At 52.6% G+C, this 13,758-nt stretch overlaps 2 protein-coding genes across 2 annotated transcripts; one reads left to right on the plus strand and one right to left on the minus strand.

Annotated features, from left to right (window-relative positions):
- Window positions 1-8,672: 8,672 nt before the first annotated feature.
- PODANS_1_17770 (uncharacterized protein) lies at window positions 8,673-12,347 on the minus strand (the record flags this gene model as incomplete). The annotated part of the gene is made up of 1 exon (XM_001907195.1): window positions 8,673-12,347. One exon carries the CDS (start codon window positions 12,345-12,347, stop codon window positions 8,673-8,675), a length of 3,675 nt encoding a protein of 1,224 aa, XP_001907230.1.
- Window positions 12,348-12,848: 501 nt separating this feature from the next.
- PODANS_1_17780 (uncharacterized protein) lies at window positions 12,849-13,502 on the plus strand (the record flags this gene model as incomplete). Its single annotated transcript, XM_001907196.1, has 1 exon — window positions 12,849-13,502. One exon carries the CDS (start codon window positions 12,849-12,851, stop codon window positions 13,500-13,502), a length of 654 nt encoding a protein of 217 aa, XP_001907231.1.
- Between the last annotated feature and the right edge of the window lie 256 nt (window positions 13,503-13,758).

The raw sequence follows: 13,758 nt of genomic DNA on the forward strand, positions 1-13,758 counted from the left end.
GAGCACATTTCACACATTACATACCTACACACCTACCTAAACATAATCATGTACTATTAGCACACCACGTGGTCTCTCTAGACCCTGCCTCGCTCGAACCAGTTCGCTGTACGACGTGGCAACAAAAAATCGATGAACCATCAACCAACCTTGCCATTCATCCTCCCGAAGCTTCGACCCCATATTCCATGTGTTCTTATTCCAATAGTCCCTAATCTGCCAACGTAACCCGAACACAATGGCCCTGAAAAAAAAAAATAGCTTTATTCTCCGCACTCAGTTTAAATGCTTCCAATTAACCATTGACAGGATCATCATTCCCTCGGCACCATTTCGCAAGTCCCATTACCCACACTTCATCTAGACGCAGTTTCAGGACAATTGTCTCCCCAATCGACAAGCCTACCCGACAAGCACCGCAGATTCTGTCTGACCCGGAACGACTGCGACGCCCCGCACCCGATACACGCAACCATGCAAAAAGCATGTCAGCATGGTTCTCTGCGTGCACTCGCACGAACAAAGTTTCCACACCAATGACACACCAAAGAGAGATAGATGTACGCGAGCAGGATGAGGAAGCAAGTGTCTTCCTTGGAGCCACCTTGGTTGGTTGACTTGGGGCGCGCGATCGACAAGAGACATGCTGCCTGGTCATCACGCCTGCCGTCACGACAAACGTTCGCACTGCAGTACCGACGATCCACTCTATCTTGTACCGCTTCAGATTAGTTACTCGCCGCCTTGTCCTGCGCACCTTCCAACAACAAGCGGTGTTTTCTTGGTACATACACCTCGTTTCTGTCCCGTCGACGACACGCACTGAACAATCAACCAGACATCAGCACATACACGTGTCATCCCAGACCGCCCGCCCCTCGGGACACCTCGAGGCGAGACGGCGGCAAGGTGGACCACGGAGGGAAGAAGGAAGCCCGGAACCGGAAGGAGATCATCGCCCTCCCCCCGGCGTGGCGCCAACCCGGTCGGCCCTTCCACAGCCTTCGCCAACTGGGACTGATGCCCAAGAACCCCAACAAGGCCACAAGGCAAAGACGTGGAGCCCTATATTGACGCCTTACCTTGGGACGAACACCTCAAAAGGGGGTGGGACAACAAGGAGGAGGCGAATAGGATACTTCGGCGACAAAACTTTCCTCTCTTGACCAAAGAGGAAGATAGCCAACCTTGTCGAGGAACCTTGAGGGCTACGCTATGTTTCAAATCTGCAAATCAGTCTCTTCGGCTCCAAGCCCAGGGCTGCTGAGGAGATGGCTCTGATCATTGCCCTCAATGGTAAGTTCCAATCACACGGCCATCGCCCTGTGGAAGCTTGAATTTGCTGAAGCAGTGCTGATCCGGGGCTAGAAAGCGGGGGTATAACCACCAGAGAACCAAGAAAATCTGAACATGACACCCTCTACGCGCGCTCTCGTCTAACATATAGATGGAGACCATCTTACTCGTCTACCACCGAGGACATGTGAACACGGCCTTCATCTAGCACACTATGTCTGGAACGGGGATGAGGGTGGGGTTGTTGATGGTGATGATATTGCAAGTCCCTACCGTTCGCCATCGCTTTTCCCAACCGGGTCCCTTCCCTTCACAGCCACAATGGACACCTCCTGATCGCTCTTCTCATCTATGTACATACAATTCAAACCAGGACAATGAAGGGGGACACGATGGGGCTGCAAGATGATGAAGCATAAGAAGAAAAACTGGGAACAGGATGGGTTCCTATTCGACAAAATGACGCAGTCGGGAAGACCTGCCTGCGAATGCAGAGTTCCTCAAGCCGCCCGGCCCCCACAACCATCAACGTTGTTTCGGCAGTGGGAACACACGGAAAGAAAAACAGACGAGACCCAGACACATGGCGAGGTCGGGCAGATGGGAACCTGGAACTCGGAGGAACGCAACACAGGGTGAGACATTGGGATGTGGGCTTTTGGTGTCAGATGGCGTAGAGGGCCGAACGGTAACGGCTACTGTCAAAACTGCGCCTTCTTTCGGCATTCAGCTTTTGTAGGAGGCTGGAGACTGACATCAATAAAGGGATTATGAGAGAGGTAGGTACAGCATGATTTCCTGCTTGGACCAAAATGTTGTGTTGGCAAAGCTGTGGTTGATATCATCGTCAAACGTCACGACGTGGTGTCGAATGGATGCTTGTGTGTGGTCAATTTGTGGAGTGGCCCCACAAATGACGTCGGCGTGCAAGGCTTGGCCCTGGCGACCCAATTGAGGCTTGGGAAGGATTCCGCACTCACATTTTCATGAGTTGAGCCATTGGACTATTATCTCTGATTGATCTATTGCCTCCTCAGGCTGCGACCCGGTTTCCAGTAGCATTATTCGCCGAAGGGCACGCAGCAAAGAGCTATGCCCGCCTTTCTACCTATGTTGATGGTGGGCTGCAAGATGGCGACAGTTTTCCCCGCGGCATTATTCCCCGCCAATCAGAACGGCCCCGCTAACAACGACGGATCTTCAGGGTCCTCCTCCATTTTGTTCACAAAAAAAAAAAAGCTGGAAAAGCTGCCGAGGCGTGTCCAATGAGTGCTTGATCTCGAGCGGCACAGGCACCAGATGCCTCCCACTGTGCCGTTAGCCTTTTTTCAGCTACCTCAACTTTTGGACAACACGAAGGAAGGCCCACTAGGCTCATTATCAAATCCGGAATCACAGAATCACATTGCATAACACCACCTACCCATGCCCACCGGGACAAGACGGTCTGTTTGAGCTGGCGAGCCAGCAACCAAATTCAATGCAGTCTAATGCAGTTGCGTGAAAAGAGGGTCCCCGTCACTGTGGAGAGGCAGATGTGTTCGCCGACTCCCACCTGTTCCCCCTCATCCAACCAAAATATGTACCCTCTTCGTCATGACCTTGCAGCTGAAAAAAAAGAAAAGAAAGAAAAAACCTGGATGCAATAAGGTCCTCGGCCAACATGACATGATGGCGCCACCTTACGCCGCGAGAATACTGTAAACAGCAAAAAAACCACTCCCAAACAGCACTGGGCAAAAATCACAGGGAAGACTTGACGTTGATTCAATGCCGGTATATTATGACGTCATTAATGCTTACTTTTGGTCCACTAATGGGGGGCGGCCCCACTTGGGCCGTCAACTAACCAACGGTGGACTGCACCGTTTTTGAGGGATGACAAAGACTCCACGAAACGCTTTCTCGAGTCATGTCGGGCAGTTCGGTTCGTCCTGTCGTTGTCAACAGTTTGACTTTAACCACTGTTACCGCTTCAGATAAGCAAATGCGCTTGGAGTTTGATGGACCCGTGGGAACAGTTCCAAATCGAAAATTCCCTCGCTAGCAGGGAGAGACTGTCTTAGTGTGCCTGTATCCCAGTATCCCCCTCATTCCGGAGGCCATGTCCCTGCGAGTTTGGCCGGCCCCGCTATTCACATCCAGGGTCCTTGGCTCTGAGAGTTTTGAAGAATTCAGATGACACTTGGATGCTCTCCACGGGGACACCTTTCACCTCAGCAACAGCTTCTGGTAACGTTGTTCCTGAGAGATTCTGCACGCCAAGTTGTCTGTGCATGCTTGACCACAGCAACAACATCCACGGGAGAGTTATCGAAAAGAACGCAGTCGCATCGCAGCGCCCGCTCACGGCTAAAGCACCAAAAAAGCCAGCAACACATACTTTTTTCTACATGGTCTTTTTACGTCAAAAGAGCCCAACAAACACCACGGTTCCATCACACCGTTGCTTTCTGATCCACCGAGGCGCAGCGCCCAGAGTGACCCAGGCAGAATCTGAAACAGCTGATGATCTCACCAGAACCAAGGCCAGCATCATTGCAATTTACCGCACATGCTGTTAAACACCCGGCAAGGACAGGCCTGCGTGCCATTTTGTTGCATTTCCCGGGGTACGCTGCCACGACATGACTGTGCCTCTTATCCCTACGGCTGAGTACTGGAAGGGGATTCGTCCAACTGAGCATATTGGGCTTTGCTAACGACACTGTCGTGATTTTTTTTTTCTCTCCCTCGTCGTCTACACAGTGTATTTTCAGCCTCTTTTCCGCCGCCACCTCGAGAACCGGTTTTTCAAATTGCCATAGCTGCTGGCTCAAAATCCCATCTTTCGTCTTGTCAATCAATGTCAGCTCAGCGGATCTGTGCATGAGAGACCCTGAATTTCATATCGTGCAGAACCGACATGACTTTATTCCTGGACTTTAGCACACCGGATATTATTTATCTCGTGTTGACAGTTCTGAATCCCGCGTTTACATTTCATGATGCTACCACGATGGTAACTGACTACACTGCTGAGTCCGAGAGGTACCTCGGTACCTACACTCTACACAGTCCGCTTACCTCGTTTTGCCTTTTTCACCCACGACTTGTACAACCGAACAGTAGACAGGTACAAGATTCGCACTTTTCGTTGCCTGCACCTCTCATTCGACGGGCCTCACCCACGTCAAACACACCCGGTCTCCCGTTATGCCCCATTCACACACAACATGCACACCACCGGCACCACCACACCTTACCAAACTCAGCTCCATTCTGGGGCGGCAGATGGGCGGTGTCGAGGGTTATCTACCTAATGGAGGTCGGTGTCACGCACGTGTTCACAAAAACTGTGTAGTTCCTCATCCAGCCTCAGCGCCTCAGGGTAGGAAGTGGCGAACAAACTTGTCCCGTCCTTCCCTCCTGAGCCCAAATGGCCGAATACAACCCCCTCATCATGGTTCCCGTTCAGCAGTCTGCTGTGTCTACACCTAACGCCTAACGCCGCTGGCTGGCTGGCTGGCTGAGATGCGAGGCTACACTACACTACCTACGCATTGCACTGCTGTACATTTACACAAATCCAGACCGCCCCTTTCCCCCCCCTTTTCTGTCGCGACTGCGTAGGCTGTGGACGTGGACGGACTGGGCTTGGGATACCTTCCTGTTTGGGATTTTTATACAGCAGTGCTGAACCAACCGGACTGGGTGGGCAGACAGGGAGCAGATCAACAGATGGATGGATGTTGAGGAAGGGAAGAAGATGGTCCCCTTGTCCGGTTGTCAGCTTCAATGCTGCCCCCTTTATGCCATTGCTCGCTGCTGCAGGCGGTAGTCTCGTCGGTAGCCTCGTCGGTAGCATGAAAGTGAGAGCCGATCATCATCGAGCGATGGTGAAGTGCAACATGGTGTCATTTACCAACAATCATCAAGAGCTTGAGAGAAGGGACTTGACATTGCAAAGGGCTTGTCTATCCAATCTTATCTTGCATCGTGGTTAATGAAAGTTTATCTACACTAGTGTAGTAGTGCTAGTATATGAAGAGTGTGCGATTGGGGGCCAGAAAGGATGAGAGGGTAGGGGGAACAAAAGGAGGAAAAGATCATCGATCTTACTGCTTTCTGTTGATCAAAGCTGAAACACAGAGATGATCGATCTTTTGCCTATTTGGTGGACCGCGCGAGCTACCCACACCATCTTGGGGGGGGGGGGGGTTTGCTGGGTATCCGCTGTCAATGGCACGTGGGGACTCGTGACATTTTTTGTTCGGGGAGGGCGATATTGAGGTACGGAGTTGGGGGACGCTGAGAGAACAGGCAGAGGATTCAAGCGAGTCAGGGTAGAGAGACTGGGGACAAGGAGGCGAAGGCCGGAGTATACTCCGGCGTTGTTCGCGGAGGCGATCTACTGCCGTTGGGGGTTTTTGGACGGGGCTATCACTTTTCGCTGACATGTACAAACCGAAGCTTGCTTTCGGGGCCTCGGGGAAGGGAAAACGGGCATAAGCATATCCTCCGAGGGTCGCAGATGATGGGTCAGAAAGGGGGGCGGGAGGCCATGCTCGGTAGAGAGAGCACCGACTGCATTTACCAACCGACTTACCGGACCAATGTCTGGTGTGAGGGAACTGTCGAAGGGAATAATCACTGAAGGACCGAAGACCGAAGCTTTCGGTCCTTGGGTGAGGATAAGGGAGCACCTTGCCTATGTGGGGGACAGATGGAGGGGGGTACCATGGTTGTTGATGACCCCCTTTCATTTCTTTCATTGGCGGCGGCGTCAAGGGCAAGTCATGTCCTGTCGGCTGTGCCGGGTAGGGAATGTGCAATTGGCATACTTTCCCTTCGGGCCTACATACCTACAGGATCTAGCCTCGCCTGTGAGTGGTATCCCGGGCTGTGTTTGTTGAAGAATGTGGGTGAAGGTAACGGTTGTAGCGATGGCGTGCGTTGTCAACTTGAGACATGCAATGGTAGGGTCTTGGGGATGGTGGCTGTGTGGATAAAGGGGATGAATACACATCCACAGCTTCGAGAAGGGGACAAGGAGTAAAGAGGTCGAGGGCCGGGCCGTGAGGTGCATGCTGCACTTGGATGCTATCAATGGAGGGTTTTTGAGGTGAAAACTCTGATCGATCAAGGCTGTTTTTCTGCAGGTGGAATGCAGCTACATGGTTATGGACACTTACAGAGAGCAAGCCACCGCGCCCGAAGAGGCAGTTACAGGCTACATTTGATGGCTGCTGAGCTTCGGGAAATATACCCGTCGGCCGTTGAGGCCGTTCGTCTGTTCTTTTCTTTTTTCTTGCTTTCTTCTTTTGGGGAGGTTGTGGCGGTCTTACTTGCCTGCCTGATGTGAGCGGGAGAACAGTGGTATCATACGCAAACAGGCCCCGGGAGACACTCGCCCGAAATTCCCGAAGTCAAGAATCCAGTGGCCAGGGACTTGGGAACGGGCCACACAAAGAGACCCAGTAGGGAGTGAGGGAGCGAGGAAGGGAGCAGATAGGGCTTGTCAGAAATAGGGGCTGGAAATCATGACGGTTGGTTTTGTGTGACTGTTTAACGGTATTGATGTTAGATTATGGTTGAGGGATTGGGGCTCAACCCCTGAGACCGGACAGGTACAGTTCCGGATGGCAACATCACGTCGGACCGGGCGGTTGTGGGCTTGGACGGACGGGGTGATGCATAAAAGGGGAGAGAGGTTGTGATACAGGGCCACGTGGTGGTGCTGACACCGCAAAGGTGAGGAAAACAACAAGAACATGTTGTAGAAACAAGAAGAGCTGAAGATTGAGAGCATGACTAACAGTCTTTCCCGCCAACTCTAGCGAGAGCTGTCCTGAGCGATGAAGCTGTCTTGACCACTGTGTGTATTTGCCCCTGAATGCCAAGCCCACAACACAACACAACACAACACACCTCCCCATGATCTCTTCCCATCAACAAGCTGTTGACGTCGGTGACCAAAAATAACATGAACAAATCCCCTGGGTAAATACATTCCAAAAAAAAAAAAAGAAAAAAAAAGACGCGTCACACCGTCCCAAAACAGCCACTTTTCTCCCTCGTCTGTTGTGTAGCCCCGAAGCCCGTTCCCGAGTTCGTAGAAGTAATCCAACAAAACAAAAACACTCCGGCCCGCCTATATCTCGTCCTACAAACAACAGCGCCCTGGAATGGGAACATTGCACAACATCCGGACTGTACCGAAGTGTACCTAGCAGTAACTACCACTTGTCCTAACACAGTATACCTGATGTCTGTAGTGGTAAAGTGCTGTATCACAGAGCCCCCGTTTTCCCCATCTCCGTCGCTCGGTCTTAGTGGGTACCTTGTTTGGAGCGAGTCCAAAGAGCCCGATCGTCGTATGTTTTATGTTTTTGATTGGTGTTCGGTCCAGTAGATAGGTGGCGTCAGCCCTACCCGTAAGCCCCTCCCGTAATGTCTGCCTATTGATCGCTGTTGCTTGTGGATGATCGTATGCTTCTGCTGTCACACCTACAACTACCGGAGCTGCCGGCAAGCTCGGGAGTTGGAGTTGAAAGGGAGCGGGATGTGAGTGTGGTCGGCGGAAATTCACCGAGTCCGAGGTGGACGGACGGGCTGGCTGTGTATTGTCATAATACCTTACTGTTGGAAGACCGCAAAATGGGAAGTGGCGGTGTTAGAATTGGGGAGGGGACTGCTCTTGAAGAGACAGTGGGGGAAGGAGGTTAAGTGGGATAGATGATGGGAATTTTCGAAGAAGAAATGGTGGAACGTATGCTGTGTGACTGCAAATGATATGTGCCTGGGTGCTTATGCTCCGTGGTGGACTGTTTGCTGGTCAGGCAAATGGGCTCAGGTAAAGGGTCCGGCTTGGTGGAAGTGAGCAATTCTGAGATGGTGCAGTCGGAGAAAGCCAATGAAGCCTGACTGTCGGTAGTGGTAGATGTCTAGTTTAATCAGCAAGTTGGCCTGCTGTGTTGTGCTCTATCCCGTGGCTTGTTTGTTTATTGATGACAATCGGAGAGGACTCAACCCCTGAATGGATAGCGGCCCATAGCAGCATATGGCCATTCACCTAGGACAGTTGAAGAGCAGAAGTTTGATAGTAGTCACCTTGATGGACACAACATCAGGCAGTCACGAGACTGTAAACGACCATGACTTCAATCCCAACACATGAACACAAAACTTGTATCATTACATCTGTAAATACGCCTTCAACACCCACCATAGCCAACAGAAACCCCCATCATCATAATATTTACTTCTTTCCATTTCTTCCACTCGCTTGCTTTTGTTTCCCTACTCCCATCCTCTAAATATCACATGTCAAGAAAGCAAAGCCAACCACCACCTTCAACTACCAACCCCAACACCACTACCACCCCGTCATCCCTTTACAAAACAATCGCCAACTCCCCCCTATCAACCCCCTCCTCCGCCAAATTAGGATAATACGGCACCATCGCATCCGCAGCCTGCACATACGCATCATTATACAACCTCCAATACGGCGTCCTCACCTTCCTCGCTGGATGGAAAAGCCCAGCCCAAACATAATTCAGCACCAACCCCGGCCCCACCGCCATCCTCACCGCTTCAATCGCTTCGACAATCCTGTCAATGACGTGCGGGCTCGTCTCAAACAGATTAGGATACAGCAAGTTCAGCAAGTGAACCATGGCATCTTCACACCCCAACCCTACCACGCCCAGCGCAATATGCTTGACGACTGAAGCGGCAGTTTGCCGATGGACTTGGTCACGGTCGATGAGGGCATCCTCCAAGAGGGGTGTAACAGCGTAGACGTAGTCCTTGGCCATTTCGCCGATATACTCAAAGAGGAAAGAGAGCGACTTGAGAACACCGTTCTGGACGTTGAGTTCCGGCACCCGGTACTCGTTCATCAAGGCGGGGAGGACAGTGAAAGGAGCGCAAGTCTCGGCAACGATACCAATGGCAACGGCGGTATTGACACGTGACTGACGCTCCTGCACTCTGAGGTTGTTAAGAAGGGTGGCCAACACATCCTGGGGGCCGATGGCTTTGGCGATGAAGCCGAACGTGTTGTTGGCCGCGCGACGGATGCCCTTTTTGTGGGCTTTGAGCATATCTAACAGCTCAAAGCAGATTCTCATCCACTCGCGAGCGTTGACACTTTCCGGTCCGCGGTCGGCGATACGGCCGACCAGGTCAATGGTATTTTCCTGGACTTTCTCATGTCGGTTGCGCAGGATGGGTGTGAGGCGTGGCAAAAGGTCCTTGATGGGTGGCTGCATTTGGCTGATGCCCACCACAGTCACAATGGACCTCAGAGCACCAAGGATGGAGCCGAGAACTTCAGGATATTCTTCACCGAGGTATTCGTAAAGAACAACACCGAGCTTGCCCATCAAAGCGTCTTCGCCGCATTGCTTCATCACCATGGCAATTCTGGAAACAAGATCAGCAGCTTGCTGGCGAACTGTGGCAGACTTGTTGTTGAGACGCCAGAGAATTGTGCTGACGATCTGGGGGAGGTATGGCTTGCAGCGAGTGCCCAGAGCATTGACCACGGAGCCAAAACCGTTGAGCATGATAATGTCTTCAACGCTTTGCTCTTGGAAGGCGTGCAGGATACCATCGACAAGTCTCTCTTCCAACCGCTCGCCAATGTCTGCCGCACCCAGAGAGGCCACTATCTTCTCCACTGTCTCAACAGTCATTTTCCGGTAGGCTTCGCTTTCGTCCTTGAGGTTGACCACGATTCTCTCGAGAATCTCACTGACACCGACCTTTTGGCCGATATCGACCGTGGTCTCAACCACTTGACGGTAGTTGCGCTTATCCAAAGCCATGCGCCGTACCCAGAAGCTCTTAAAGAAGTCGTCCAACACATGTTCCTTGAGATAACCAGCTGTGACACCATCCGTCGCGGCGCACTGAGAGATGACCTTGAGCACGACCTTCTTCATCTCCTCATCTGGCGAGGCAAACTCTCGCAAGAGAATCTCCATAATCTGACTTGTGTAGTAGTTTGCGTAGTCCTCGTCCATGAGGGGGATGATGTAGCCGACGGCCTTGAGGAACCCCGCCAGGCCCTTGCCTCGTTGCTTGCGAGCTCCCGTCCACAGGGGATTGAGGATATCATCGAAGCTCTCAATACCATATGGGTTGGAGGCTTCGGCAAGAGCAGCAATGGCCAAACTGGTGACTGTCCGTACCTTGGTCTGCTCATCGTTGAGGTTGGGCCCAATGCAGTCTACGAGCTGCTTCAGGTGTGGCAACACTGCACAGCCCATCAAGATGGGAATCTGCTGGACAATCTTCACACCGGTATGGCGCGCCTGCCACGACTTCTTGCTGCGGCACACGGCTCCCAAGAATGGCAGCAGGGCCGGAATACCCAAGGCCGAGGCCACCACAGCAAACGCTCTGGCAGTTGTGTTTCGTACGTATTCATCTACGTGATCGATATCAGGCCGCATGACACTGATCATGGTCGCGAGACCAGCGGCTTTGCTGAGGTTAGAAATAATCTCGCGACCTTCGACTCGTGCATAATAGTCCTGGTCAATGAGCAATGGCTCAATGACGACCAAGATCTTGTGGACATAGGGCCGAACCATATCATCCAGCTTGTAAAGGATACGGTCAATAACCTTGACAAGAAGATGGCGTTCCTGATCCTCAAGGGTCTTCTCCATGAGTAGCGGGAGAATCTGGTTGAAGAGGGGTCCGGCACCGAAGTTTCGAGCATTATCTGTAAGCTGCCTGAGTGCAGTCTTCCTCATCGGGGGAGTACCGTTCTTGACCTTCAACAACAGGCGCATGATCTTCCTCTCCTTCAGCTCTTCGACAGTCAGATCGTCTTCATTGGACCCGTCTGTGAGCTTGCCAAAGTACGCCATGTCCTCAGGCTTGAAAAACTGAAGATCACCAACACCGGGGATTTCCCTTGGAACTGCTTGCCCAGAGAGACGTGTGCTCTCAGGATCCTGCATCATGAAGCCTGTCTGTGGTGTTGGTGGCACTGCCAGCTTGTGCGTGGGCGCCCGTGTAGGGGCATATCCCGGGGGAGGCTCAAGAATCTTGTATCCCTCGTCAGGACCAGGAAGCATAGCGTCGAGCTCCTCATCGCTGAGTGGCATGTACCGGCCGGCATCGGGGCCGAACGCAGTGGGGGGCAGAACAGCAGTTTGTGTAGGGTGCATCGGAGTGGCGAGACCAATGTTTCCAACGGGGGTGGCAGACGGCGCTTGATCCCATCTTGACTTCTTCTTTGCTTCTACTACAGTTCCATCAGCGCCAAGAACGGGCACAGAAGGTGCCTGATCCCAGCGCGAGCGCTTCTTGGGCTCTGCGGCTGCTGGGGCAGCCTCGGCGTCTGTAGTAGCAACATCCCATCTCTTTTTGCGCTTGCGGCCAGCGGCTGCTGCCTCGGTCGAACCGGCATCACCGTTCTCCTTGTTTCCGGCCTCCTCAATCTGGAGTGTAGGCTTATGTTCTTCAGTGGGACCGTCCTTCATCTTCTGTTCAATAGCTCGGCGCACGCGCTCCTCCTCACGCTCAATCTCGCGACTCTCCATAATCTCGCGATAGCTCATTCCATCCTCAGCAGCGGCAGCCTGGCGATTGGCGGCGAAGGGGTCGGCGCGGGTAGGGGTCAGAACGCGATCAAATCGACGCTTCTGGTAATCGGTCTCGCGATCTGTGATGCGGTTGCTTTTCTCGCCACGACCGGCGAGAATGTCGTCTTCTTCCACTCCATTTCCACGCGCAAACTCATCTATCTGGGCACGGGTAGCAGTGTACTGTCCGACGAGGCGGCGCGAGCTATCGGCGTCGGCCATGTCCTCATCGTCGTCGCCATCTTGAGCGGGGAGGGAGGTGTGATAGCCTGCAAACTTGTCGGCGCCGTTGGCACTTCGATCGTAGAGGTCGGTATCCCAGGCCTCATTAAGGCTGGCCTTGGTTGACGAGTCAGCACGCTGATTGGCCGGGTCGAAGGTCTTTGAACCTTTTTTCGCAGCGGCAGCCGCGTTTCGCTCGGCCTGGAGCTTGCGAATCTGATCAAATTCCGCGTCCGACATGGTACTGCTGCCCACACGGCACTGTGCTCATCCCATTCGGGTAGGTTGTTGTTGAAGTGAGGAAGTAAGTGACGACGCGATCGGTAGTGGATGGCTCGTTCGTTCTTGGGGCGATGGGGAGGGAGTATCGCGATGGTGGTCGTTGTTGGATGGACGTTGAACGTGGGTCAGGACGTGGACGTGGACGTGCGGGTGAGACTGGATCGTGGATGGAGCAAGCACTTTGCCTTGTTGAAATTTTGGCGGCAACCGCAGCCGCAGGCCAAGAGCGAGCCGCGCTAAGATCTTGGCAGCAGATCGCTGTTACATAAGCTGGTCTAGGCTCACAACCTCACTTTACTTCACTGGGGCATTGGAGCTCCAATTCATCAGCCGCGACTTGATTTCTTTACAAGTGCTGGGTGCTGTGGCCCATTGTGTTACAACTAAAGCGATGGAGATTTGTTCGACTTGAATTCTTTTTCTTCTTTTCGTTTTCGTTTCGTTCTCTTCGTACCTACGATGTCATCTTCCAGTCGCTGCTCGCTTTACGCAGAGCTGCTAGCCAATATCCGCCAAATTTCACTGGTCGCTTCTCTCACATCGCCCAGTGATGCCTCCACCAGAGTTGCTGTGGCTGCTGACGGAAGCACCATCGAGTTGACACATCATGGCGAGGTTCACAAAATCAGTTTGCCTGCCAAGATACCTCTTGGCAGTACACTCCTTCCCATCGATCAGAGGCAAAACGGGACCACGGCTCTGTCATGGCGATTGCCACTTGGTGGCACGGTTCCCCAACCGCATCTCTCTTCTGATACCCCCGCCTGGTCAGCGACAGACTTCGACGTCGGCGTCCAGGTCGCTTGCAGGAATTGCAATACCGTCGTTGTGGAGGAGGGTACAGTAAAGGTCTGGAAAGACTTGCCAAGTGAGAACTGGGCCGAGATGATGGAATTCTGGCATTGTCACAAGCCGGATCACCATCATGAGGATGGACACGAGCACGGGCATTCCCGTGATGAGCACTTTGGCAAGGCAGATGAAAAGAGCCTGGCTGCTCGAGGCTATGGGGCTTCGTCCATCATCTCAGCTCAACCAGGTGTCGGTTTTGTTGACTTGACAACGATCCTCTTTACCGAACGCGATTGCCCGAATATCACGGTAAGTTCTTGACATGACAGCATGAGTATGTGTTTGTGTGGGTATGAAGAAGGTAACCCGGCCGGCTTTGCCTCCCAATGGCGTGGTTACCGATACAAGTGCCCTAGATGAAGCAACTATCGTTCAACCTGTTCAACAGAAACCACTGGATTGTTTACGAACCTCCTTAACAGGACGGATTGTTTCTTTCTGGTGGTGAACGAACCTCTGCATTTCACCGGGTGATTCATAAGTCGAGAATATCCCGGGATACCACGAGGGACATGCC

Source organism: Podospora anserina, chromosome 1 (assembly GCF_000226545.1).
Source record: "Podospora anserina S mat+ genomic DNA chromosome 1, supercontig 4".
Classification (NCBI taxonomy): domain Eukaryota; kingdom Fungi; phylum Ascomycota; class Sordariomycetes; order Sordariales; family Podosporaceae; genus Podospora; species Podospora anserina.